The 25,946-nt window shown below is 53.7% G+C and overlaps 1 protein-coding gene and 1 long non-coding RNA gene across 2 annotated transcripts in view; one reads left to right on the top strand and one right to left on the bottom strand.

The window, feature by feature from the left end:
• Positions 1-2,435: 2,435 nt before the first annotated feature.
• The window catches only part of LOC130704939 (uncharacterized), a 33,658-nt gene continuing 10,147 nt past the window's right edge, over positions 2,436-25,946 (bottom strand). Inside the window, exons 2-3 of the long non-coding RNA XR_009005493.1 lie at positions 7,788-8,031; positions 2,436-3,561 (exon numbers count right to left, since the gene is read on the bottom strand). This is a non-coding gene — a long non-coding RNA (uncharacterized LOC130704939). The remainder of the gene's footprint in view (positions 3,562-7,787; positions 8,032-25,946) is intronic.
• SCRT2 (scratch family transcriptional repressor 2) lies at positions 12,986-24,597 on the top strand. The gene is made up of 2 exons (XM_007193395.2): positions 12,986-13,118; positions 23,807-24,597. Exons 1-2 carry the CDS (start codon positions 12,986-12,988, stop codon positions 24,595-24,597), a joined length of 924 nt encoding a protein of 307 aa, XP_007193457.2.

Raw genomic sequence — 25,946 nt, forward strand, 5'->3', positions numbered from 1 at the left:
CTTGAATGTATTCATTTCACATGTGTCCAAACACATCCATAGAATAAGTTTTCAGAAGTGGGATCATTGGTATGACCTTATATGTTTATGCGTTTAATGATTAATGGTATATCTCCCCTCTTAGAATGGCAGCTCCCAGAGGAAACGGACTCTGTTCTATTCACTGCTATTTTCCCAGCACCAGGAACCATCAGACTATGTTAGGCACTCAATACATATGTGTTCAATAAATGAATGAATGACTAATGCCCTCTGGTTGTGGACTTGACTGTCTCAAGCATGCACGGACCACTCACTGTGTGCTAGGTGCTGTGCGTCATCTTGCCAATCCTCCAAACTCCCCTGTGAGGTAGGGACTGTTTGGACACCCCCACTTTACAGATGAGAGCCTTGAGGCCCAGAGAGGGAACACAACGAGGCTGGTCACACAGCTAGCCAATGACAAAGCCACAGTTCCTACCCAGTGAGTTAGTCAGACTCTGGAGCCACCAACAGCCTCACCTGCTGCTCTCAATACATCTCTTCTCTCCCCGCACACAACTCAGTCTTCCAGCGCCACGTGGCCCCTTCATCTTGACTCATCTACCTTCCTGGTCCTAGCCTCTTCTTCTCAGCCTCGCCCCCAGCCAAAGGCGCTGGCTCCCCACCCTCAGCCAACACAGGACAGGACCAAGGAGAGGCGCTGTCATTTCCATACAGCTGTCCCCGGGAGCCAGGCCCTGCCCAAGCCCCCCCATTTTCCCTGAAAAAGCTGAATTATCTTGGCCATTTGGGGGGCACCTCTCGGCACAGGCCGGGCTGCCTGGGCAGGGCCTGGCTGAGCTATTATCCTACATTATCTCACTCCCCTGCTCCTGAAAAGAACCAGTGACTGCTCGGCCCCCTCAGCCCTCCCCTGCCCGCTCCTGTCTTTTACACTTAATTACCTCACTCATTACCCCGCAGCCTGCAGAGGCCGGACCACAACTGGGGCATGAGTAATCCCCACATCACACACCCAGCCAGCCGGCCAGCAAGGAACAAATTGCTCACACAGCCCATAAATAAAGGAACAGGGCCCGCTCAGGCCTTCGCAGCAGAAGGACCTTCGTGGAGGCTGCCGTGAGGGGAAGGCATCGGCCCCAGCTTCCCAGTTGGCCTTTGCCAGCCCTGGTGAGATGGTCCCTACCTCCTCCACCTCCCCCACCCCAGACGGTGACCTTGAACTTCTCCAGGCCACTGAAGTCACAGCTCAGTGCCACTGACAGATGGGGCAGCAGGGGCCCTCACCCCTTCCTCACCACAGCCAGGGAACTGTCCAAGCACGGCTTCCAGGCTTCCTGCATGAACCTTCCAGCCATCTCTCACCACTTCCACCTCCACACTGAATGCCTGGCAAGTCCCCTGTGTCCTCTTTCTTTCCCAGCTCCTTTGCATTTGCTGCCTCCTCCCTTCCTGAGCACCCACAGACCTTGTTAATTCCTGCTCATCTGAGAGATCACTTCCTCCGGAGAGACTTCCCTGATCCCTCCGGGCTGGGTGAGGGACCTCATGGACTTTCTCCCATCAAAGCATCAAGCCTTTACGTTGTCATTGTCTTTGCTTGTGTCTTGTGAAGGGAGGACTGAGCCTCACACACGTCCCTTTGCCTACTGCCCAGCCCAGGTCCTCGCACATTACCAGGCCACTTACTAGGCACTAAGTAAACGTGAGTGAGTGAATGAATGAATAAGTGAATGAATGAGGTGACGACTGGTAAGCTGCCTGTGCTGGATGAAGGGGTTTGGGCCCCCTTTCCCCTGTGTCACAGGCCTCCTACCTCCCAGGCTGTTGGGTCCTGCAGTCCAGGGCCTCTGAGCTCATAAGGGAGGATGATCTGGGACCTCTCTGTGGCTAAAACTTCCCTCCAACCTCTAGGAGGTCTGGCTCAGACCCCTTCCCTCGCATCACCGTGGGAAACACCAACTTCTCCGCTCTGTCACAAGGTAGCCCAGCCTTGGCCCAGAAGTCAGCGGCACCACCTTTTCTCCTTCACTTCCTACATCACCTCCCACCACCTCTACTGGTCCTTCCCCTCCTGCAGCACCTGAGGGCAGATGACCCAGGAGCTGGCTGTGCGGTCAGCTTCTCCTGGCCTGAAGGACTTCATCTCACCCTCCTGCTCCCCTTGCAGACCCAGGATACGGGAGGGAACTTGGACAGGTGGCAGGCAGGGAGCTCCTAAAACCTGATGGGCCAGAGTTCATAGAACCCTTTGATATCTGATGAAGCCTATGGACCCTTTCTCAGAATAATGTTTTTAAATTAATAAAATAAAATATATAGTATTACAAAGGAAACCAATTATATTGAAACAATTATCAAAATATTAAAAACAAATCTGCATTACAGTAATACATGTGCTTCTTTATTATATATTATAACACAAGATTTAGCAAATAACTGTTGTAGTTTTCAAGTCATTATGAGCATATACGGTATTTCAAGATATCTGGAACATCTGTAATGTGACAAGAAAATATCTGTGATTTCTATTAGTGACAATTTACAGGTCCTGCTAATGCCACTATGGTCTGTGGCCTGCATTCATCATTGAAGGAGTGATAAATTTCAGAAAGAGGCTAGTGAAATTAAAGGCGCAATCCTTTTCCTATCCAAGTTAATGGTAGGCCTCCTGAATTCTTCCTATGGTCCCCAGGTTAGAAGCACCTGTGATGGGGAATGACAAGTACATCTCAAGTAAATTAGCACTTCCCTTCCTATATCCTGGCAGACATCATTAATCAATTACAGCAGTCTTTCACACTGAGCCCAAGCTCAGTTCTAGAATCTATCTCAACACTATGCTTTGGGCTATGGCTACCAACCAAAGTGGGCTCTTGAGCTGTAATCAACTTGCCATTCCTGGGGGAGGGGAAGGGGACAATGCCATCGTCAGAATGAGATTAAGTGAGAAGGGGTAGTAAAATGAGGTTTAGCAACAGTACAGGGAAGGGGCATAAAAACAGAACACTTGATCATAGCTTAATGTATGTCACCAGGGCAAACAGTCACCAAAAAGCTTATGAAATGTCTGGACAAGTTATTAGAAGTCCAATATCTAGAGTGAAGAGGTGACAGTCCCTTTCTGCTCAGCTCTGCTCATATATTTCTGGAGTTCTGTGCTCCATTCTGGGCCCTACACTTTCAGAAAAACATCAGAAAACTGGAACATGGTTCGGGGAAGTAACCACGAATGCGCAGGTGTGGAAACCATATCTTGTACCACTTATCTGTTCAGACCATGAACATGTTACTGAGACTTTCCCCTGAGTCACGTTGTGCTAGGAGTTGGGAACACCAGTGTGAGCAGCCCCAGGCCCCTGCCCTTGGAGTGAGGACAGTGGAAAGAACTGGGTGTCTGCATACCCCCGAGGGGCCATCCTGCACCAGAAGGTTGGAATCTGTGGTATTCCACTCAGTCTGAGAAAAATATTACTACTGGAGTTTCCAGACAATGGCATGGGCTGCTGAGTCATCAAGGATCCATGGCAGCAAACATGCTTGAAGAATCTCCGAGAGGCTCAGACATCAGGATGGAGGCTTAATATGCAAAAACAAAAGAAAACAAAAAATTAGGTCAAAGGCCTGGCCAGAGGGAGACATCCCTGCTAATGGGGCCCCAAGGCCAGAGCTCATGCTGCCGACACCAGCCCTGGATGCTGACACCTGGACCTTTGTCCCTGCTGCTTTTGGACACTCAGTGTAGAGGCTGCCACACTCTAGCCAGCACAGCATGGGGCTAGGCTGGGCCACATGACTGCCCCAGCTGCAGAGGAAGTGGGAGATCAGTATGCACCCTGTTGTGGGAGAAGGGGACTCATCAGGCAAGGGTGTTGGAAGGTTCTGGGCAGTTGAAAGGAAGGTCACCTGTCCACTCCAGCCACCAAGGACCGGGTGCTTCTTCTGCGTCTGGCTCTATGCTTGGCACTTTCCTTGGACTGTCTCTGTGAAGCATCTCCTCTCTCCTGAGTGTGTGCTGTGCTTGTCAGTGCCCATTTTACAGATAAGAAAAGTGAGCCTCAGAGAATCCAAGTCATTTGCCCTGTTCTTTTCACTGCTTCACAGAGGTGGGCCAGCTGGGGCAGGGGTAATCATTATCCACTTCGAAGCCAACCTGGGCAAGTGGGATCTAAGTTCCACCAGTCCTGGGATCTCTAGGATTCCAGACTGCACCTGCCACAGCAACGCTAGCGTGGATTCCGTGTGTCCCAACCAAGCATCTGCTGCATCCTGGACTCTATACAAACGTCATCTCCTCAGAGAGGTCTTCCTTAACCACCACAACTAAAACAGCCCCACCCCATTCTATCTCTGCCCCATGTCACTTGTCTCCCTGGCATTTTGTAGACAGGAAGCTGGCCTATCTATGTATTTGTTATTATCTGTCGGCACAGTAGGATGGACGTGAGCTGCATGACAGCAGGTCTTTGCCCTGTTCACTGCTGCGTCCCCAGCTCTGAGCACAGTGCCTGGCACAGAGTAGGTGCTCAGTAAGTATCTGCAGACTTACTGGTTGTGAGCCTTGGGGCAATTTCTTAACTTCTCTGTGCCCATGTGGTCCTTTATAAAATGGGTATCATCATACTGTCTACCTCCAAAAGTGGTCATGAAGATTCCATGAGTTCATGCCGTATCACAGCCAAGCAGACCTTTTAATGAGCCCCTACTATACACCAGGCCAGTGGGATTTCACGGCAGAGCCTTGACCATTAGAGCAATAGGAATCACAGAGGAGATGCTCCTTTGGGCTGCAAGGTCCAAGAGGTCAATGGGAAGAGAGTGGACTCCAAGCTCAGAATGGCTGATGTTACTGAGCACCAACTGTGTGTGAACTGGCGTCCTAAACACCTCACTCAATTCCCTCCTACTCTGCGAGGGAGGTACCATTAGTATCGGCATCCCCATTTGACAACTGAAGACACTGAGATACAAAGAAGATAGGTAAGTTGCCCAGGGTAGATAACTCATCAGTAAGTAGCAGAGGAGGGATCTGAACCCAGGCCGTCCATGCTTTTAACCCCTCTGCTCCCCTACCCCTCTACAGCTGGGGTGAGAAAGAGGGGAGGCTGGGAAGGTGTGCACTGGGGGCATGTGGGTGTTCTGACTCCTCAGGAGTTTGTCCACTAGTCTGGGGTCAGGCACAGGTCAATATTGACAACCTCCTGCTTCCAGGCACCTGGGCCACCTCTTGGCTTTTTCCTGAGTCTGATGGGTTCCAGCTGGTATATGAGCAGAGGCAGGAGCAGGAGGCAGAGCTGGGGGTGCAGAGAGGGGTTGATTCCTCTGTGCCAGGAGCCCTGGGAGCCGGGAAATGCCAACTCTGCAGCTTCCACAACCACCTCAGCATCTGTCAGGGATGGTTCTCAGCTTGGCTGGTGGGTAAGAAAGGGAGGCAGGAGAGGCCACGGAGGGGTGAGGGAGCCAGCCTTGATCTGGCAGGCAGGAGCCTGAAAATTCCAAAGAAGGCACTTGCCTGTTCTGTGCCTCAGTTTCCCCAACTGACAAACAGGGATGGGCAGGGAATGATGCTGATATGCTGAAGGCTGTTCAAGTACAGCTTCTATTTATCGAGGGCTGATTACTCTCCAGGCCTCATAGAGCCCTATTTAGTAGATGCTATCATTGGCCTCAGTCTATAGAGGTGACACAGAGGCACAGAGAGATGAAGTGACTCGCCTGAAGTTATACAGCTTGAAGAGGCACAGCTGGGATTAAAGCTTGGCTCAGGGTGACCCAGGCCCAAACTCTGAACTATCTCACTTGCTTGAATGTGAAAGGCTGTTTAGCCACTCCATCCCTGACCCATGCTGGGGGCTTGTCCCAAGTCCCCCTGACCCAGCAGGGAGCCCAGTAATCAGATTCCTGCAACCAGTCCTTTCTAGAGGTTTCAGGGAGCTGCTTAAGGGGTGACCTTGTCAGGGTTCAGGAACTTGGAAGGAAAGACACTTTAATGCGGGAAGGTCAAGGACTGTGGTAGTCAGGGAAAGGACTCAGTTATCCCCCAAAGCAGAGGAAAACCTTGAGGGTTGACAAATTAACCTAAGCTCAGGCCAAAGGGGACCAAGGTGAGTGGGGGGGGGGGGTCACAAGGAGGTTTTACACTCATTAGTTTATTCATTCATTCAAGATATATATTTATTGAGCACTTATTATTTGCCCAGCACTGTGTAGGTGATAAGGTGTGGCAGTGAATGGAGCAGATATGGGCCGCCACCCCCCACTTAAGGGGCATTCAGCCCTGGGGGAGCGGGGGAGGGAGACCCCCTTTGGCACCTTTGCCCCTCTTAGAAAGAGGGATTATATGGTTTAAGATCATGGTTTGAATCCTGACACCTAGCTGGGTCTCCTTGGGCAAGTCACCTTGCCTCTCTGAGCTTTGGTTTCCTCATCTGTAAAATGGGGATAGCAGCAGGCCCCACCTCGAAGGTTGTTGTGATGGTTAAATGAGGTAATCCACATAAAGGGTTGGATTTGGCTCCTGGCACATAGTAAGTGCTCAATAAATGTCAGCTAGTATTATTATCATCTGGGACTTTAATTAATTAATTAATTAATTTTTATTTTTGGCTGTGTCGGGTCTTAGTGGCGGCACACAGGATCTTTTCCTTGCGGCGCCTGGGCCTCTCTCTAGTTGTGGCGCAGGCTCCATGGGCTCTGTAGTTTGCGGCACGCAGGCTCTCTCATTGAGGCGCGCGAACTCAGTAGTTGTGGCGCACGGGCTTAGTTGCCCCGCGGCCTGTGGGATCTTAGTTCCCTGACCAGATATGGAACCTGCATCCCCTGCATTGGAAGGCAGATTCTTTACCATGGGACCACCAGAGAAGTCCCTCAACTGAGACTTTAGAACATGCTCCTTCCCACCACATATCATCTCTGTCCTGGGCTAGATCTTGGAGTCAAGCAGGGGAGCGATGGGAGGAGGTGTTAACTAGGCAAAGAGGGAAGGAAAGCGTGCTCTTGGCAGCAGAAACAGTATATGCCAAGGCCTTGAGGTGGGAGGCTTTGAGGAAACAGAGGAGAAGCTCCGGCAGGGTCTGGGACTCTGACACACCCCCAACTGGCCCCTTCCTGAAGTCTGTCGAGGCTCCAAGCTCCTGAGCCAATGAGGAATGAACATGGAACAGTTCCCAGAAATCGTGGCCAGGGCCCTTGCAGCTGGAGAGGAGGCAGGGTGGCAGAGTGGTGAAAACACAGGCTCTGGCGCAGACTGTCTGGGTTGGACCCATGGCTCACCACCTACTGGCTGTAAAACCTTGAACAAGTTTCTTAACCTCTCTGGGATCAGTTTCCTCTCCTGAAAATGGGGCTGACGATACTGACGAGTCAGAAGGCAAGTGTGAGGATTAACTAAGGCGATATTTGTAAGGTGTGTAGATGAGTACCTGGCATGCAGCCCAGAGCTGTAAGTGTTTATTAAATGAATAAAGAAAAACATGTGGTGGCTGTGGGGAGGTGCCTGCCACTCGGACTGCAGTCCCTGACAGCCTCCCACTGCAGCGCCCTCTCAACCGGCCACAGTGTCTGAGCTGAGGCCACCCCCTTCCAGGACGCCCCGCTGATGACTGGGCACGGTGGGGAACCAGGGTCTGGACACTCTGCCCAGCATGAGACTCCTCTGCAGGAGATCTTGGGGCTGGAGCTCCCTGTGGGGTTGGCCAGTCCTCCTTCAAGCTGCACCACGGCCTGGGGCTCCTCTTACCCAATCTCCCTGTCTCCCACCTCTCCTTTCACAGGTGTCAGACCTGCACCCTGGTCTGAAGGCACACCTCTTTTTCTTGCAGGTGTTGTCCCCAGTAAATCTCCTGCACTTCCATCTCTGTTTTCAAATCTGCTTCCGAGGACCAAAATGACCAGAGAGAGAACACAGCAGCTGTCAGATTCCAGAGGCCCCCCACATGGCCTTGGGCAAGTCGTCTCTGAGTCCTGGTGTACAGAGCCGTGAAGAGTCAGTTTCAGGCTTTTCCTACCCTCTTTCCTTTGGCTCAGAAGAGGAGGGCCTGGGGAAATACACTGGAGAAACAGGCAGAGTAAGTGAAGCTTACCAGAGAAAGAGCCCCATCAGTGTGGAGTGGATGCATTTGTGGCCACTCTCCTCCTTGGAATTCATACAGAATCCATTATCGGCTCTGGACAGCAGCTCAGGGACCATCTTGTCCCATGCCCATTCAACAGACCAGAAAGCTGGAGCCCAGAAGAGGGAGCAGAGATAGCAGAGGCGAGCCTAGAATCAGTCTCCTGACTCCCAGAGCGGTGCTTCTTCCTAACACTATGGAGCGAAGCTGCAAATGTGATGTCTGGTCCCCTCTTTACAGATATGCAGAGTGAGGTTCAGGGCAGCTCTGCCAACCACCTGGGGTTATGCAGCACTGAGATTCACACCCAGACACTAGTAGCTGCCCTCCTTAGTGATGGGCAGGGCAGGGTTGAAATCTGAGGGATATCAGAGCAGACTAGGGAGGGCCGAGCCTGCAGCCCTCACCTGCTAAACCCATTATGCCAAGACTGGGACTCCTGGGGAGGCAGGCAGTGGGCCACATAGATGTCAGACCCTCCCCAGCCCCTCCGCACAGAAACCATATGGCCTTGAGCCAGTCATTTCACCCCCATCTGTCGATCGGGCTGATAACAGAGCTTTCTCCCATGAGGTCATGGTGAGGCTTAGGTGAGTGACGAAATGTAAACAAAAAAGTCAACAATTATCAAGTCAGGTTACTCTGTGCCAGGCACTGCTCTAAACACTTTACAGGTACATTATCATTTAATCATCACTGCAACATTGGAGATAGTTCCTATTAAAATCTCCATGTTACAGACGAGGAAAGGGAGGCACAGAGAATCACAGAGCTGGGAAATGGCAGAGCGTGGTTTTGAACTGAAAACAGGCTGATTCCAAATCCCTCTATCGAAAGCCCCTGGCAAGGCCAGCTTCTGTGAAGGGTAGATGTTTAGAACAGTGCCAGGCATTCGGAGCCACTGTTGATATAAAAATAATTATTGTTGTCGTTGGGGAAATTTGCCATCGGCAATGCTATCTTCCCAGAAGTCAGAAGAATGAATATCCTGACATGTTTTACGAAACTTTATCATTTCTTCTCTTCAGAAGTAAGGGAGTCGTTAGCAAGTACTCAAGATAAATGTTTCTTGAACTGAAACATTTTATGGTCTTTAGGAAAACACAAAAAGAAGGTGGAGAAACATCCGTAGTTCCACCACCCTTCTTTCACTTTTCTGTGCATGTTTATTTTTACTTTGGCCCATAGTTGTAAACATGCTGTGAGAGATTTCAAGATTCTGCATCTTTCACTGAATATAATTCCATGAGGTCTTCCCCCATATGATAATTTTTAATGGCTGCAGAATATTCCATCCAGGGGATGACTTCTTCACAGCCCCTCCTCATTGTCTCCAACTTGGAGGTTTTATTCCAGTCTATGATGGTACAGCAAGCATCCCTGGGAAAAAAATTCTTTCCTTATTTGATGTGACTTGGAAAAATGAATTCCTAACAGTGGACTTTCTGAACCAGTGAGCCGGTGTTGGGGGAGGTTTGGGAGACAGAAGGCCCTCCATGGTGTCCTAGTGCTGAAACCATGCCAGAAGTTGTGTATTTCATCCATGCTTAAGGACACCCGACTCCGTAGGTATTTTTGAACTTCACCTTCTGGGCTGAGGGTTTCTTCTTATCTGCTAAAGGTGCTGATACCACCTACCAGCTGGAGGTCAGAGACTTGGGATCTGATCTTCAACCTGACACTAGTGAGCTATGGGACCTTGGATACATCACCTCCATCTGTCAATTCAAGGGGGGATTACCTCTCCACCCTGCCCACCTGGTGAGGGAGAGTCCAGCCCCAGTTCTGTCCCTAAGTCACTGTGGACCCTCAGTGTCCTGTGAAGCTCTCTGGGCCCAGTTTTACCATCTCTTATGGAAGAGGTAGGAATGATAGAATCATCGAGCAGGTAGAGGAGTTGAGCTCATGGGCACCGACTTGTCTTATTTACCCCACTGGACTAGGCACACCTAGGGGACAGAGATCCCAGTACCCAGAACAAACTCAAAAATATGACTACACCATGAATAACTATCAACAACTTCCTCTATGTGAGCAGTGAAAAGTTAATTCTCCAACCAATATGTCCACCTTTTAAGGCTGACTCTCACCCCACAGTCATTCACTCATGATTTACTGAGCACCTTCTGGGTTCTGGCCCTGCCAACTTCCTGACCTCATCTCCTTCCACTCCTTGCTGTTCCTGAACTGGCCCAAGCTCATTTTTGCCTCAGAGCCTTTGAACTTGTGGAGCCTCTGCCTGAAGCACTCTTTCCCTGGCTCCTCCCATGGCTGGCTCCATCTCATCACTCGCGTCTCTGCTTAGATGTCACCTCTTCCAGGTGACCCTTGCTGGCCACCCTGTCTAGGTACCAGCACTCTCCATCCCCACCCAGTTTTATGTCCCTTGAATGTCACCTCCAAGGAGACGAGGGGCTAGGACTGTCTAGGTCACCACTTATTCCACAGAACCCCACAAACATGTGTTAGATGAACCCTGGGTGCTCCAGGTGCAACTGTACATATAGAATCCACATGGAATGAGCATGTACTATATGTCAGGCACCATTCCAAGCCCTTCTGCAAACAGCAACTCTTGTAATGCTCCCAACAACCCCTGAACTAACAATTATTATTCCCATTTTATAAAATGGGAAACTGAGGCACAAAGAAGTTGAATAACTTGCCCAAGATCTCATGGCTAGTAAGTAGGGGAGCTGGGATGCCCTACTGCACCCTGTAAGAGTGTGCTGAGCCAAACACAGGACAGAGTCACAAAGCTCAGAGGCCAATGGGCAAGCTGGCCCTACCATGTAGGAAGTCAGGGGCACTTCACAGAGGAAGTGATGCCTCAACTATGCCCTGAGGACAAGTAGGCGTGAACTAGGGTGAAATGGAGGGTTCCTCTGAACAGAGGAACCAGTGTGGAGGCCAAGAGAGAGCAGGAAGCCTGCAAGACTAGAAGTCAGCTTGTGTGGCTGGAGTAGGGAATACTGGGTGTGCCGTGAATCAGGGGGTGTGAGCACCTCAGCCCTCTGTGACTGAGGTTAAAAAAAGTCCCAGAGGGCAAAATATGGGGCAATATGGCTGAGAAGATGGGCAGGGTCCCCCAGATCATTCAGGGCCTTGGCAAGATCAGGGGCCCAAATTTCATTCCGAGGTTTCTAAGCGACACCTGAAAGACTGTGTGAGGGCCCAAAAGCCGGCGGGGGTGGGCGGGGGGGGGGTCTCTGGAAATTTTTGCTGACTCACTATGGGACCTTGGGCACCTCCATGGCCTCTCTTAGCCTCCATGGGTCTTAGTCTCCCAACTGGTATTGGATGACCCAGTCCCAAAAGCACATACCCACTGCATCAGCCTGGCATCCCATAAGCAGAATGCTGTTAACCAATGAGATCTTGGCATTCCTAGAGTCTGATTCCAGGACTCTTGTGCTCTGGACATCCCATACTTGCTGAAGCCGGCCCACCACCATGGCACTTTGCCAAGCAGCCTCTCTGGTCAGGGGGTTGCATTCTACTGCTCCTTGGTCCTGCCCAGATATGGGAGCTCCCCTAGGTTTTGGCTGGATTGGGGTGGTGGTGGTGGGGGGTCTGCTCAGATCCTCCTGGAGACAAAGGAGCTGACCTGCGAAGAGTTCCAGCGGGAGCCCCACTCCCCCTCCCTTCCCCCCTCTCCCTTCCCAGTCCACGTGTCTCTATTGTCTGCTCCCCGCTTCAGGGAAAGACACAGCCTCGGATGTGTCAAAACCACCACCACCCCCCCTCCCGGCAGCAGGGAAATTAATTACTGGACGATTTTCACTTCCTCTTGCAGCGCGCGCCTGAGCTAGGCACCGGAACAGGACTGGCTGAGCGGGGCTGGGCATCGGCATCGGGGACTTGCTCCCCCCATCAGTTCTGGAAGAAGAAAGTTAAACCCCAAACCCAACAGGGGGCTTCAGTGGGAAGCCAAGCTGGGGTGGGGGGATGACTTCCCCTAGTTAACAGCTGAGTGTCCAAACTAGCCCCTTCAAAATTGGGGGACGGGGAGAGGGCTGGAGGCAGGAGGATCGCCGCTGGCGAGCTCACACTCTTTTCTTTGCATTCCCTTCCCTGTCCCCATGTGCCTGAACCCCGCCTGCTCAGACCACTCTACCTCCTCTCCCCTCTCTTTCTCTGTCTTGCACTTTTCTTTCCCTTTCTTTGCATCCCTGGGGTGCTTTGTTTTTGTGTATCTGGAGCTCTCTTTTTCTCCCGTGGGTGTGTGTGTTGCTACTTCTCTCCATCTCTGCCTTTCTTCTCTCTCTCTGTTTCTCTCTTGTGTCTTTTTGTCCTTATCTTGGTCTCTCTGCTCCTATTTCTACCTCTTTCAGTGTGTGTGTCTCTCTTTCTCTGTATGTCTCTGTCTTTCTCTATGTATCTCTTCTCTCTCTCTCCCCCTTGTCTCCCTCCCCCCCTTTCTCCGTCTCTCTCTATCTCTGCGCCTTTCTCACCCTCACTTTCTCCCCTCCTGCCTGCCCGCTGCTCCCTGAGCCTGGCCTGCCCCCACCGCCGCCGGTTCAGGGGAACGTGTGCGGAGCGATTGTCCTGGGGGACATTTGATGGATTAGAGCGCTGAACAGTTCCATTGCTAGGGGACCACCTGATCTCCTCCAGCCTGCGTCCCATATAAAGCCGGCAGCCGGAGTGCTGAGCACAGCTCCAGCGATCGCCTGTCTGCGCGCCGCCGCCGCCAAGCCCGAGCGGGAGCCAGAGCCAGAGCCGGGGCCGCCGCCACCGGTGCCGGCTCCGCTCGGCCGCCCGCCCGCCCGCCCGCTGGGAGCTGTCCAGTGCTGAAACCCCGCACAGCCAGCCAATCGCGCCCGGCTGGCCGCCTCCCCCCACCGGGGCCCCTCGCTAGTGCCCCCGCCGAGCCCCCTGCCAGTCGCACCATGCCCCGCTCCTTCCTGGTAAAGAAGATCAAAGGGGACGGCTTCCAGTGCAGCGGGGTGCCGGCCCCCACCTATCACCCCTTGGAGACCGCCTACGTGCTGCCTGGCGCCCGGGGGCCGCCCGAGGACAACGGTGAGTGGGACCCGGCGCGGGGGTGGGGGAGAAGACGGCAGGGGAGTTCGGGCCCTCCCCAACTCGGGCCACGAGGAGGGGTGCGCGCGGTAGGGAACCCCGGGAGAAGATGACCCTGGCCGTGTGCGCCTCCCGGGCTTCCCAAGGGCTGGACGGGCGGGGCAAGGGCCAGGTCCGTACAAAGGGAAAGTCGCAGGGTCGGCCCATCCCGCCATCGAGCGCCAGCCCGGACTTTGAAAGTTGTGGCCCTAGATTGGTGCCAGAGTGAGGGGTGGTGAGAGAATGGAGAGAGAGAGGTGCCCATGAAGGGCTAGTGCTGGGGGGCTAATGCATAAGGCAATCTGAGGGTCCCCTCTCCGTGGTTGAGGGAAGGAGTCTGGTTCCCCGAGAGTGCTCCCTTGATGGGGAAGGTAAACCGGCCTGGACTACCAATCCCTGGGGAAATAGGGTTGGTTCCCTGGGGGTAGCTGGGGGCACCCTCTTTCCCTTCAAGCCTACTCCCCCTGGCGATGCCAGACAAGTGTTCTCGGCCCCCTCTCTCAGCAACTCTTTTGTTACCCTCAGCCGCATGCCTGCCAAAGGCTGGGCCTGTCCTGGGGACTGAGAGGAAGAGGGAATTTCTAGGAGGGGTTCCCCCAAAGTGGCTCCTGGTTTCCTGGGCTGCACTCCCTCCCCCTCCAGTTTCTCACTCCCCTCCAGAGCTAGCCCTGCTGTTTTTCGTCAGTCCCCTACCCCCAAAAACACTCTATTTCTTTTCAGAGCAAGTGCCTGGAGGGACAAGGGTTTGGGGGACAAGAGAGGTCATTCAGGCCCAGAAGGGGGTGATCTCTGGAGGGTGTGGAGAAAAATCAGAGACTGCTTCTGTGGACCCCATCCCCCATGAAGGGGATCACAAAGGGGTTCTCCTCTGATGGTCCCCACCAGGACAGGTGTCTGGAGCGGGGGCATCCCTTTGGCAGTAAGAAATCTGACATCACATGTGGCATCAGCTTTGGGGTGTGTGTGTGAGAGAGAGAGAGAGAGAGAAGGGGAGAGGAGAGGAGAGAAAAAGGAGAGAAGAAAGGACTGAAGAAGAGGGGGGAAGCTGAGATGGCAAAGGCAGGAGGGTGGGAGCTTCTGCCTCAGGGATTTCCAAGCACTTCACCCACATTCCATCACTCTGCCAAGCCAGGTAGCAAGAGGGCGCTGGGTAAAAGTCTCTGTGACCTCATCAAGGTCAAAGAAATTAGGGAGTGATCAGGGATACAGCTACAGCCCCTCATCTCCTGGCCTCCCCCAGATCCCCAAGAGAATCAACCTCCCTTTTTCTTTGCCCACATGTCTCATATTCTACTGTCCTCTTTTCTTGACCCCAGGACCTCTTGGGGTTGAGGACTGAAGTCCAGGGATATGGCTGGGCTTATCTGAGTGCTGGCAGGACAGAGGGTGGACCTGGGGCCATGCCAGGGCTGGGGACCTGGGTAGAAATGGAAATGCCTGCAAGCCTGGGATGTGGATCCCTTGGGGAACTGACACAAAGCCCTGGGGTTCTGCCCGCTGAGCCCCCCTTGGTCCTGTCCCAGGCCAGCTGAGAAAACCTAGAGAAGCCCAGAGAATTTCTCATGCACAGCCAAAACTGCAGACTGTTCCTCAGGAGGGAGGCAGGAACGCCTTGCCTTGAATTCAGTCCAAAAAAGCTTTGAAAGGAGCCCCCGAGTGAATGGTGGGAAGCAGGGTAAGGGCAAAGCCATCAGCAGGGATGTTCTACCAGCTTTGATACCCTAGAACCATCCCTGTCCTTGGCCCTTTCCCCAAAGGGCTCCAGATCAGCTCCCTCTGGGGAATCCTGAGGCTGTCCTGATAGTCTGATATCTGGTCTGGAACTCTGGGAGGCCTGGGCTTTAGATCTCTGACTTGCTCTGTGACCTTGGGCAAGTGCCTTCCCTTCTCTGGTCCTCCGCCTCCTCAGCAGTGAAAGAGTTTGGATGGCATGATCTAAGTATCCTTCCAACTTTGACAAGCTCAGCTTCTGTGAAGGTCAAGTTTGGGTTGGGAGGCAGTGGAGATGACTAGATGAGGGTCTAAAAGAATGCAGGGGGCCATTGTCAGGGTTTCTGTAGCACTCCATTTACCATCTGATGTCTGGCTGAGGGTGGCAGAGTTTCTGAGGCCAGGCGTTTTTCTTGGCTTCAGTCTCTGCAGGCTGTCCCATGCTGAGGACAGGCACCCTGACCTGGGTGCCCTGGCAGTGTATGCAGTAAATGGTTAGTGTCGGAGACCAGGGTGTGACCCTTCAAGCTCTGGTATGGCCAGGAAACACAGGGTCTGCCTTGTTCCGTTATCGGGGGCCTCTTCCACCCCTGGGGTGTGGCCAGATTGGGAAGTGAAGGCTCCCTCACTCCATGGGTGGGTAGGGGTGCTGGAGGTCCTCAGAGAGCCTGCCGGCTCCTACTGGTCCGTTGTCTCCGTTCTGCCGGAAATAACCTTGCTGAGCATTTGAGGGAAGTGTGAAAAATTGCTGAGCTGACGTTTTTCTCTCTCAGCGTGTGTAAGTGTGCTGGGTAAACAAGGAGAAAGAGAGGAGGGGGGGAGGTGAGGAGAGTGAGGGAGAGAAGGAGGGGGGAGGAGAAAGGAGGGAGGGAAGGGGGAGGGCCTGGGGCTGGAGATAGTTCCAGTTATTAGAAAGATCCTCTTACAAGCCATTCCTGCAGCAACGGCTGCAGGGTCAGGATGAGACTGGTGGGAGGGGAATCTGGGGAAGGAGCCTATGAATGTGGAGGTCAGGGGAACCACAGGCTCCTAACTGATGAAGATGCAGGACCCCAAATTAAAGAGTGTACCCCCAGCTCAGGGAAAGGCTGGGAGTGCTGGAGAATTCCTGGAGGACTCCTCCTCCTCCTCCTCCACCCACACACACACACACACCCCAGCAACGCTCTTCTTCGCTTTCTTACTCCCTTCCTTCTCAGCCTCCATGGGCTGGCCAGAGGGTGTGGCAGGTGCATCTGGGCTCCAGGCTCCCCCTGAATGCACAGAACCCCTAAACAGGGAAGGAGAAGCCCCACAAATGGGGAAAGTTCCAGGTCTCTCTGCAGAGCTCCCCAAAGAAGGGAGAGCAGCTCTAATTTCACCATCCTCTCCAATGCGATGCCTCTTTTCTCTCCCTCCTGCTCCTTTTGCTCCTCCACTGCTTTCTGCCTCCATGGAGCCTTCCCTTCCCCTCCTCTCCCCTGGGTGATTCTGAGCACAGATTCAGTCTCTCGGTGAGATGCCAACTCACATCCTCCTAACCCCCTCAGAACCTCGCCCTGCAACTCTACCAAGCCCACCCCTTCCCAGGCCTAGGCCCCCATCCTGGGGAATGCTAGAGATTCAGCCATCTCAGGGTAGGTTGTTGCCCATCCATCTGCATAGCAGTGGTCTCCATGGACCGGTGGACATCTTCACTGCCCCTGGCGCGTCTACCTCTCCTCACACCCTAACTCTGAAGTCCAGCTGGATGCCAGATCCTGCTTCCTCTGCACCCCCACCCCATCCTGCCCCCATACTCCTTCAGAGTGCATCTGACCCAGGCAGATGAGGGATCAATGCCAATCCAATAACACACTTGTCTGCCCTCTGCAGCTACATTAAGCCTCCCCAGCAGCTGAGGAAGCGCTCCTACTTCTGCCCATAGGCTTATCTAGTTGACCACATTATACCAGCACCCGCTTCTGCTTACCCCCTCTGATGGTGCCGGGGAGTCGCTCCAGGCCAGGCCTGGGAACCTGGCTGAAAGTCCCCAATTGCCACACATCTACCCCACACTTCAGAAAGCCCATTTGGGGAGCAGGGATGCAAAAGGCTAGCCCCAATCCCTTGGCAGAGGGAGCCCAGAGATGGCTGAGGAGGTGCCCAAGGACACACAGCAGGCCCATATGAGTGTTCTGCCCCGGGCATCTTGGTCTTGGTCCAGGTCCAAGGTCAAGATCAGAGACATGTCAGAGGTCCAGGTTCAAAGTCCATGTCCAACGTCCAGTCCAATGTCCAGGTCCAATGTCCATGTCCAACCTTAAGTCTAGGACAAGGTCTGAAGTCTAGGTCCAAGGTCAATGTCCCAGGTTACAGGTCCACTCCAAAATTCAGAACAAATCCATGTCCAAGTTCAAGTTTCAATCCATGTCCGGGTCAATGTTCAGGCTCCAGGATCAGGATCCAGATCCAATTTCTAGTCCAAGGTCATGTCCAGGTCTATTCTCAAGGCTGGCTGGTTCAAGTCTTAGAGCCACCATCAGCTTTCTCTGTGGCTCTGAACTAATCTTCCCTTACCCGAGCCTCAATTTCTCTCTTACGAAAAAAAGCAGTCAAACTTGATCTCTTTCAGCTCTGACCTTCTAGGGACCCAAAAATCTGATTTTCCTAAGAATTAGTCACTGGGAATGTGGAACAACTGGGTCCATGTGGGATACTGAATTTGGGGCCCCTGGTCCCCTTTAAAGCCTGGTGTCACAAGGGGTACATGAGGGGCCCAGACTGAGTGTCCACTATTCCGACACTCTCAGTTTGTGGCTTCTGAGAGAGGATGGGAGAGTACATCAAGTCCCTACGGCAGCACAGCAATTTATACATCCCCATCTCACACACACATACACACACACACACACACAGTGGGCAAATGGCAGTAAGAGCAGAGTGCTGAGGAAGGTTAGCTTCAACTGCCAGAGGCAAACCTGAGGCCAGAGAGCTTACTTGCCCGAGATGACAAGGGCATAAATGGCAGACCGCATCACCCCTCCCTGGTGGGTGCTTCATCTACATGTTCCAGGGATCCCCACAGCCTGGAGGCCCTCTGGGGGGCATGCGAGACGCTGCTGAGAGAGATGAGCCCCCCAGAACTCTTGGCCTCCTTCCAGCTGTGGTCTCCCCTGGGATGGAGCGTCCGCTGCCGGCCTTTGGCTAGGAAGGGAAGTTGGCATGGGCACCTTCTGGGGCACAGAGAGGGTAGGGCAGAAAAGCAGGGGGCCTGGAGAGACAATGTGCATTATGCATGACAGCCAGTCTCGAGGAGGCCCAGAAAGGGCCCCAGGGACACCCTGGAGGGAGCAGGAGGCCGCTCCACCAACCAGTGCTGGGCAACTCCAGACCCTCAGCCGCCATGCCTATCCCCACAACCCCCTGAAAAACCTTTCCTATCGATTCCTACAGAGCTGTGGACCTCCCTGTGGGCCACGGGAATTGGGTCACAGTCAGGAAAAACCAGAATATGGGGGATTTCAGGAGGGAGGAATGGTGGGGAGGGGCCCTGGAATCCTCTCAACACTCCCTGGGTCTGAGTCAGTGGGCACGAGCCCCGCACCCTACAGCCCTGGTTATGTTGGGCCAGACCTCACTCTGCCCACCACTCATCTGGACTCAGGGACACCCCCCTCCCCAGTGGGCAGGTGTACCAGCTGCCAGGCCCTTGGAGGAGGTGGGTGTCATTTCTGGTCCAGTGCCCAGGGAACCGCTAACAAAGATGCTATAATAAGGGGAGGGGGAGGTACCAGCCCCTTTGCCCAGCTCTGTGAGCAGACAGGAGAAACTATTTTTATCCTGCTTTGCTGCTGACAGACCTGGCTTTCTGCTCAGCTGGCTGGAGCTGATTCTCGAGGCCCGAGGCCCTGGCACAGCAAGACACAGCTCTAAATATACTCATGCAGCAGCCCCTCCAGCCCCCCCCACCTAGCAGGGCCTGGCCCTCCTCAGGAAAGTGGGCCACCTGGGAAGCTGGCCCATTACTAGGCCCCTCTCTTCTTCTGCTCATCTTGAGACAGGGAAGTGGGATTTGGGCTGGAAATTCCCTGGAGGAAGTTTGCAACACTGGGAATCTGAGAGAGACTGGGAAAAAGAACACTGGCCTGGGAGTCAGGAGGTCAGCCTAGCTCTGTTGTGAACTTGCTTTATGATCTGGTCAAGGCCCCTCTCTGGGCTTCAGCTTCTGTAGAACTAGGGCACCGGAGCAAGTGACCACCACATTCCCTTAGACACAAGCTAATGTGCATAAAGCACCAAGCAGGGTGCCTTGTACACAGTAAGTGCTCAATAAGTGTTAGTCATTACTTTTATTGATCATTTACAAAAATTTACAAAGGGCTGGTGCATTTTCTAGAAGAATAGCTTCTCCCCACCCCCAATTCCCCATCATCCCATCAGACACAGGCCAGCTGGGTGGTAGTATTTGAAGAAACCCACCACCCTTTCCTCCCACCAACTGAAAATCTTCCCTCCCCTAGCAGGTCTCCATGCCTGCTCAGGGGTTTTGGAAAAAAACAGACTCTGGAGGGTTTTGAGCCTTACTCCTCCTCCAGTGACCTTGGCAACTCCTCTCCCCTCTCTGGGCCTCTGGGCTTGGTGCAGTGCCTGGCACACGGAGAGGGCGCAGGGGTAGCTGGAAGCAGTAGGAGCAGAAGTACTTCTCAGAGATGCCCCCACCCTTATCCCAAGGGATCAGACAATTGGAAGAGACAATGTCTGCAAAGCACCCAGCACCTGATTTCTCATAAAATTCCCTTGCAGAATGTTTTTTCCCTTGCAGAATTTTTTTTAAATGTATTCTGGACCTTCAGTCTAAAATATCAAGACTCTTAAGCAGGGAAGACCAAAAGTCATTCTCAGGTGACATGTACATGACATCTCTACATCTCCGAAGTGTTTCTGAGCCTTCCCTATAGTCCCACATCGCAGGAGTGGCTCTGTTCCCTATCCCTCAAATGGGGCACTGGAGCCCAGAGAGGCTTTGTGACTTGCCCATGGTCACACAGCTGGAGTATGAGTAAAAGAGCCAGGATGACAGCCAAGTCTCTTCTGAGTCCCTGGCCCTCCCTGCCTCTATCTGGACCCAAACAAGAGAGGCCTCTCTCACCCCGTTGGCTGGGGGACAGGCAGCTCAGCCTTCTACAGTTACCTGTAAGGCAGAGGAAGGCACCCAAAACTTGTCTGAGTTCCATGTACAGAGTCAGAAGAGCATTGCCTATAGTGTCCTAAAGGACTCTCCAGGGTTGAGGTCCAGAGAGGTGAGGTGGTTTGCCCAAGGTCACACAGCAGCCTAAGATACCCATGTGTGTCCCCTTCACTGTCTAGCAGTTTAGAAGGATATCACTAGGAGATGTAGGGACAATAATAATGACAATAAAATAACAGCTTGAGAGGCTACTGTGTGCCAGGCATTGTACTAAGTATTTTACACCATTAATTCATTCAATCCTATTATGAGCTCCTTTATACAGATGTGGCACAAAAAGGTTAAATAACTTGCCCAAGGTCACATAGGTAGGGAGAGGTCTGTGGATCTGAGAATGAGGTGGAGTTGACGGGGGTTGGGGGATGGGGGACAGGACAATGGGCATCATTGAGGGGTCTATTCAGCCACAATGCAAAGAGTGTTTTTAGAGCATTCCACTCAACCTTCTTCTGGTACAGGCAGAGTCCAGAAAGGTTAAGCAACCTGACCAAGGTCACAAAGTTAGAACCACCTCTGCCAACATGACCACATAAATTCTCATACAACCCTCCACTCCCACCCCACAACCCATACCAAACTCCGCAGCTGCTGGCCATCATGTCTGGCCCCACAGTTCCTGTCTGGAAGGCAATTCCACATCTGTCCCTAAGCTGAGGAGGAGCCTTTGTTTGAGGCGCCCCTATTTCTACAATATATAGAGATCCCAAGCGACAAGAGAAAGGTGCTGCAGTACTGCAGGCCACCACCAGAGGGCACCACGGAAAGAGGGCCCTGCTGCAGCGAGGACTGCCCGGTCCATTGAGCTCCTACCAACGTGGGTCACCAGAATTTTCCTCACCAGACCATGAGCCAGAAATTACACATCTTGGGTGAGGAAACAGTGGCCCAGGTTGGAGCTGCAAAATGTGTCTGTGCAGATGCCGAGAAAATTGCAGCACAGAAACCCATCTGGGGAGATTGTTATTATTATTCATAATAACAGCCAACATGTGCCAGGCGCTGGGTTGGAATCCTGTCTCTAAGTTACTAGCTGTGCAACCTTGGGCATGTTACCTAACTACCTTATGCCTCAGTTTCCTCATTTGTAAGATGGTACCAACCTCAGAGTCATGAGGGTGGGATGCATTCATGTGTAGAGCCTTTAAATAGTATCTGACATATAAGTGCTCCAGGAGTGTTGGTTACTATTTGTTCACTTTTCACTTATTGTTTGCTTATTCACAGACTCTGTACTGCAAACTGTGTGAGTTAGGTGCTTTTATTTTCCATTTCACAGCTGGGGAAACAGAGGCACAGAGAGGTCAGTTTGTCCAAGATCACACAGCTGGGAATAGTAAAACTGGAACTCAATCCAGGTAGTCTAGTGCCAAAATTGTGCTCTTAACCAATATGCCATCCTTCCTTAATAACAGCACATGCAAGGCACTGGCCACATGATCAGTGACCCCCTCCAAATGCATTCTACACTATCCCCATACCCAGAGAAAGGAGCAGAGATGCAGAAAGAGGCACGACTTGCTCCAGGTCACCCAGCTACAGTCAGTGTCGGGAATCAAGTTGTCCCAAGACCAAGTAGACAGAATGGTCTGTGGCAGACCCTGCTGGGCCGGGGATTGAGGCTGGCCTGGCAAATCTTTTTCTCCCATTCACCACCCATTTCACAAATACTTATCAAGTGTCCACTAGCTGGGGCACTGGGGATAGGAGGTGAACAATCCAGCCATGGCCCCTTCCTCAGGGACCTCCCAGCATGTGGAAAACAAGGGGAGCAGTGCAGTGGGTTCCAACTCTTGTTCCACCACTACCACTTGAGTAAGTGGTAGTGGTGGAACAAGTACCACTACCACTCTGAACCTGTTTCCTTACCTGTAACAGGTATTTTTGTGATGATTCAACGAGGTGATGGGAGTGAAGCACTTAGCACAGAGCCTGGCACTTAGTAAGTGCTCAGTAAATATCAGCTAGTATTATCATTATCATCAGTAATTACACCGGGAAGAAATACAGAAGGAGAAAGAGGGAGTCTGGGCATGCCCAACAGGTATTTAACTCAGTCTGAAACAATACTCCCTGAACATTTTGGGGCTTTAGTACCAGGCCTGATTCCTGGAGTGGGAGGTAGGGGTACCTCCAGACCAAAGGCAGACAGGAGGGGAAGATGGGGTGCTGAGAGGCTGAGCACCCCCCATTATAAAACTGCCACCACCAGTGCCCTCTCTGCATCTGACTACAGTGCCCCTCCCTACTGAGTCCTCCACCCCCGCAATCCCCAATCATTGCTGTGTTCAGAGGGCCCTGTGTGGGCAGCTGAAGAGACAGAGGGAAAGAAAGGGTACACCATTGCTTTCCAGGTTGGGGGACAGTCTGCACACAGACTTAACCCTGTGATCATCCCAAAATGCCATATGAGAGGCAAAAGCACGAAGGCTGAATCAGGCAGGCTGTTTAAGGGGACGAAAGCTCTGAATCCAGTTCCCTGCTTACAACAGAAACTCTCCTGGGAGCCCAGGCCCCAGGCCCTTCAAGGAGGGTGCTGGGACCACACAAGGCCCAGGGAGGCAGAGACAAATCAGGGTGGCCCCTGCCCTTGGAAAGCCCCTGTCGAGTGCCCTGGGAGAGCCCTGGCCCCCTCACCCACCAGTCACTGGATCCCAAAATGGAAAGGATTTCTGGCCCAACTCTAGAGAGGAGCGAGGGGCGTGGGGGAGGGGGGCGGGAAATGAATCTCACAGGGAGACTCCAGAAGGCTTCTAGTGGATCAGGGAGCAAAACAGGCTTGGAAGCAAGTACAAGGAAGTTCCCTTCTTGGAGCATCTATTACATGCCACATATGTGACCTCTTTTAAATCCCCCAGCAACCCTGGGAGGTGGGTCTAACAGGATTGTGATTCTTTCATACAACATATATTCCTTGCACACCTCCTTTGAGCCAGCCACACAGATCCCACCCGGGAAGCTCACAGCCTGGTGGGGGAAGCAGACAATTAAATAATCTTCAGTGAAGTCGCTTTTTCAAGCAAGTAAAAAGCATAATTATAATAGCTAACATTTATATAGCAATTACTGTGTGTTCTCTCTCTCTCTCAATTTCCTTATATGTAAAATGGGGATTATAACAGGATCTACTTCATAGGGTCTGTGATGATTAAATGAGTTAACATGTGTAAAGCATGGCGGCAGAGCTTGGCGCACAAGAAGTGCTTAATGCATCGTTCTTCTCATCACTTTACTCAGTCCTTCCAAAGACCCTGGGAAGGAGTGTCCGATCATAAGCTCCATTTTGCAGATGAGGAAACTGAGATTCAGGTAAGTCCTAGGACTGGAACTGGCAGAATGCTGCTGGAATAAAGAAAGCCTGGACTTTAGCGTCAGGCTGCCAAGCTTTGGATCCTGGCTCCATCAATTACTAGCTGTGGGCTTAGACTATACGCCTCAGTTTCTCTATCTGTAAAGTGGGTGCAATAATAATACCTTCCTTGCGTGGCCGTGAGCACTTGACAGTCAACACAAAGCCAGTAGAACTTGACCTCACCGCGCTCCAAGAGGGTGGGGTGGGGTGATTTTTATTGCGGCCCACGGAGGAAGGATCCGAACTCGGGCAGCCTGACCCCCAGAGCACAGGTGCACGACAGCGACTGCTATTGTACAAGCAGCCGTCACTTCCCTACAGCGGCCACGGGGACGCCTCCCGGGCGCCTCACCTTCCCCGCTCCCGTCTCGCCCCCTCCAGGTTACGCCCCGCACTGCCTGCCCCCCAGCAGCTACGATGCGGACCAGAAGCCAGGCCTGGACCTGGCGCCGGCCGAGCCCGCGTACCCGCCGGCGGCGCCGGAGGAGTACAGCGACCCCGAGAGCCCGCAGTCCAGCCTGTCGGCGCGCTACTTCCGCGGGGAGGCGGCCGTGACCGACAGCTACTCCATGGACGCCTTCTTCATCTCGGACGGGCGCTCGCGGCGGCGGCGCGGCGGGGGCGGTGGGGATGCCGGGGGCGCGGGGGACGCCGGAAGCGCCGGGGTACGCGCGGGACGCGCGGGGGCGCCGGCGGGCGGTGGGCACCGGCACGCGTGCGCCGAGTGCGGCAAGACGTACGCTACGTCGTCGAACCTGAGCCGCCACAAGCAGACGCACCGCAGCCTGGACAGCCAGCTGGCGCGCAAGTGCCCGACGTGCGGCAAGGCGTACGTGTCCATGCCTGCGCTGGCCATGCACGTGCTCACGCACAACCTGCGCCACAAGTGCGGCGTGTGCGGCAAGGCCTTCTCGCGGCCCTGGCTGCTGCAGGGCCACATGCGCTCGCACACGGGCGAGAAGCCGTTCGGCTGCGCGCACTGCGGCAAGGCCTTCGCCGACCGCTCCAACCTGCGCGCGCACATGCAGACGCACTCGGCCTTCAAGCACTACCGCTGCCGCCAGTGCGACAAGACCTTCGCGCTCAAGTCCTACCTCCACAAGCACTGCGAGGCCGCCTGCGTCAAGGGGGCCGAGCCGCCCCCGCCGCCCCCCGCCGGCCTCGCCAGCTGAGCCTCCCGCCGTTCCCGGCCCCCCACCTGCGCCCTCAGCGTCCCCCAGCTGCGTTCCCCTGCCCACGCCCCTCGTGGGTACCCCGCTCCCAGACCGGAACTTTTCTCTCCAGCCTCTAACCCAGAACTCGCTTCCGGCACTGCCTTCCCCAGTACATCCCGACCCACATCGTCCTTACCGGCTACCAAGATTCGGACCTTGACCCCTTGTCCACGCCCTCAAGGCTCCCAACTCAGGCACCAGGTCCGCACCTTTCCCGGGCCCTAGAGCCGGAATTTTCTCCCCTCACCCACCCCAGACTCTGCACCTCTCCCCTTCTAACTTGCAGACCTTTCCTCTCATTTCTGAGCTGAGTCTCAGACCGGTTCTCTACTGGAGCCCCCAGTGTAAGGCCTAAACCCCCCTTTGACTCTCACACCTGCAATGGATGCCCCATCCACACCAGGACACAGGCCTGAGGGATCTAATCTTCACTCCTCTTGGAGTCCCCACTTTGTCCCTGATCCCCTCCTCACCTTGGCCTTAGGTCCAGCCATTCACACACCACCACCACCCCACCTTCCTCATCCTCGGGGGGCCTTCTCACCCATTCCCACCCCTACTCTCTCCAGACCCCTCATTCCACTAGCAGCTCTCACCCCTCTGAGTTCACCTGACCTGGGGCAGACTTGAGGGGCAGTTCAGGGCCCTGCCCCCTAATGTAGCCCTTCTCTCACCCCGGGACAGCCCCTCTCTCACCCCAGGACAGCCTCTCGCCAGATTCTCTGAGCACTTTCCCCACCCACAGGACTACAGGTACCCCTCCTTACTCGTTGGGGTGAGGTCTGGGGCACCTCACAAATGCCCTTCTCCCCATCCGGCTGGGCCTCTCCAGTTTATTTATTTGTGTATTTATTGATTTATCTATTTATTACTCTATTTAATCTCTTGGCCTCACCAGGGATGGTCTGGCTTTCCCAGCTGGACTGGGAGGTCAGGGAGCCAAGCAAGGAGAGGGACAGCAAAGGCCATAGAGGGCTGTCTGCCACCCCAACACACCCCATTTCAGGGAGTGAGGGAGAAGCCCCACCCTCATCAGAGCCTGAACTTGCTGGGGAAGAGGGTTCGAGAATGGGAGGGATAGCCTGATGACCCTCAACTGGGGGATGGGGGACATCAAGAGGCCCGGTCATGGGGCAGGTCCCCATCCTCCTGAGCCTTCTGTTTCCACTCCAGGGAGACCGGAGGGAGGAGCCTCCTCGATGTGTTTCCTATTTATGCCTCTTCTCGAGGGACCCCAGGTTCCAGGGACCGACTGAGCCCCGGACCCGCTGGGGCCTCCGGCCCGCTCCGCTCCACGGGAGGAGCGC

This window comes from Balaenoptera acutorostrata, chromosome 15 (assembly GCF_949987535.1).
Source record: "Balaenoptera acutorostrata chromosome 15, mBalAcu1.1, whole genome shotgun sequence".
Lineage (NCBI taxonomy): Eukaryota > Metazoa > Chordata > Mammalia > Artiodactyla > Balaenopteridae > Balaenoptera > Balaenoptera acutorostrata.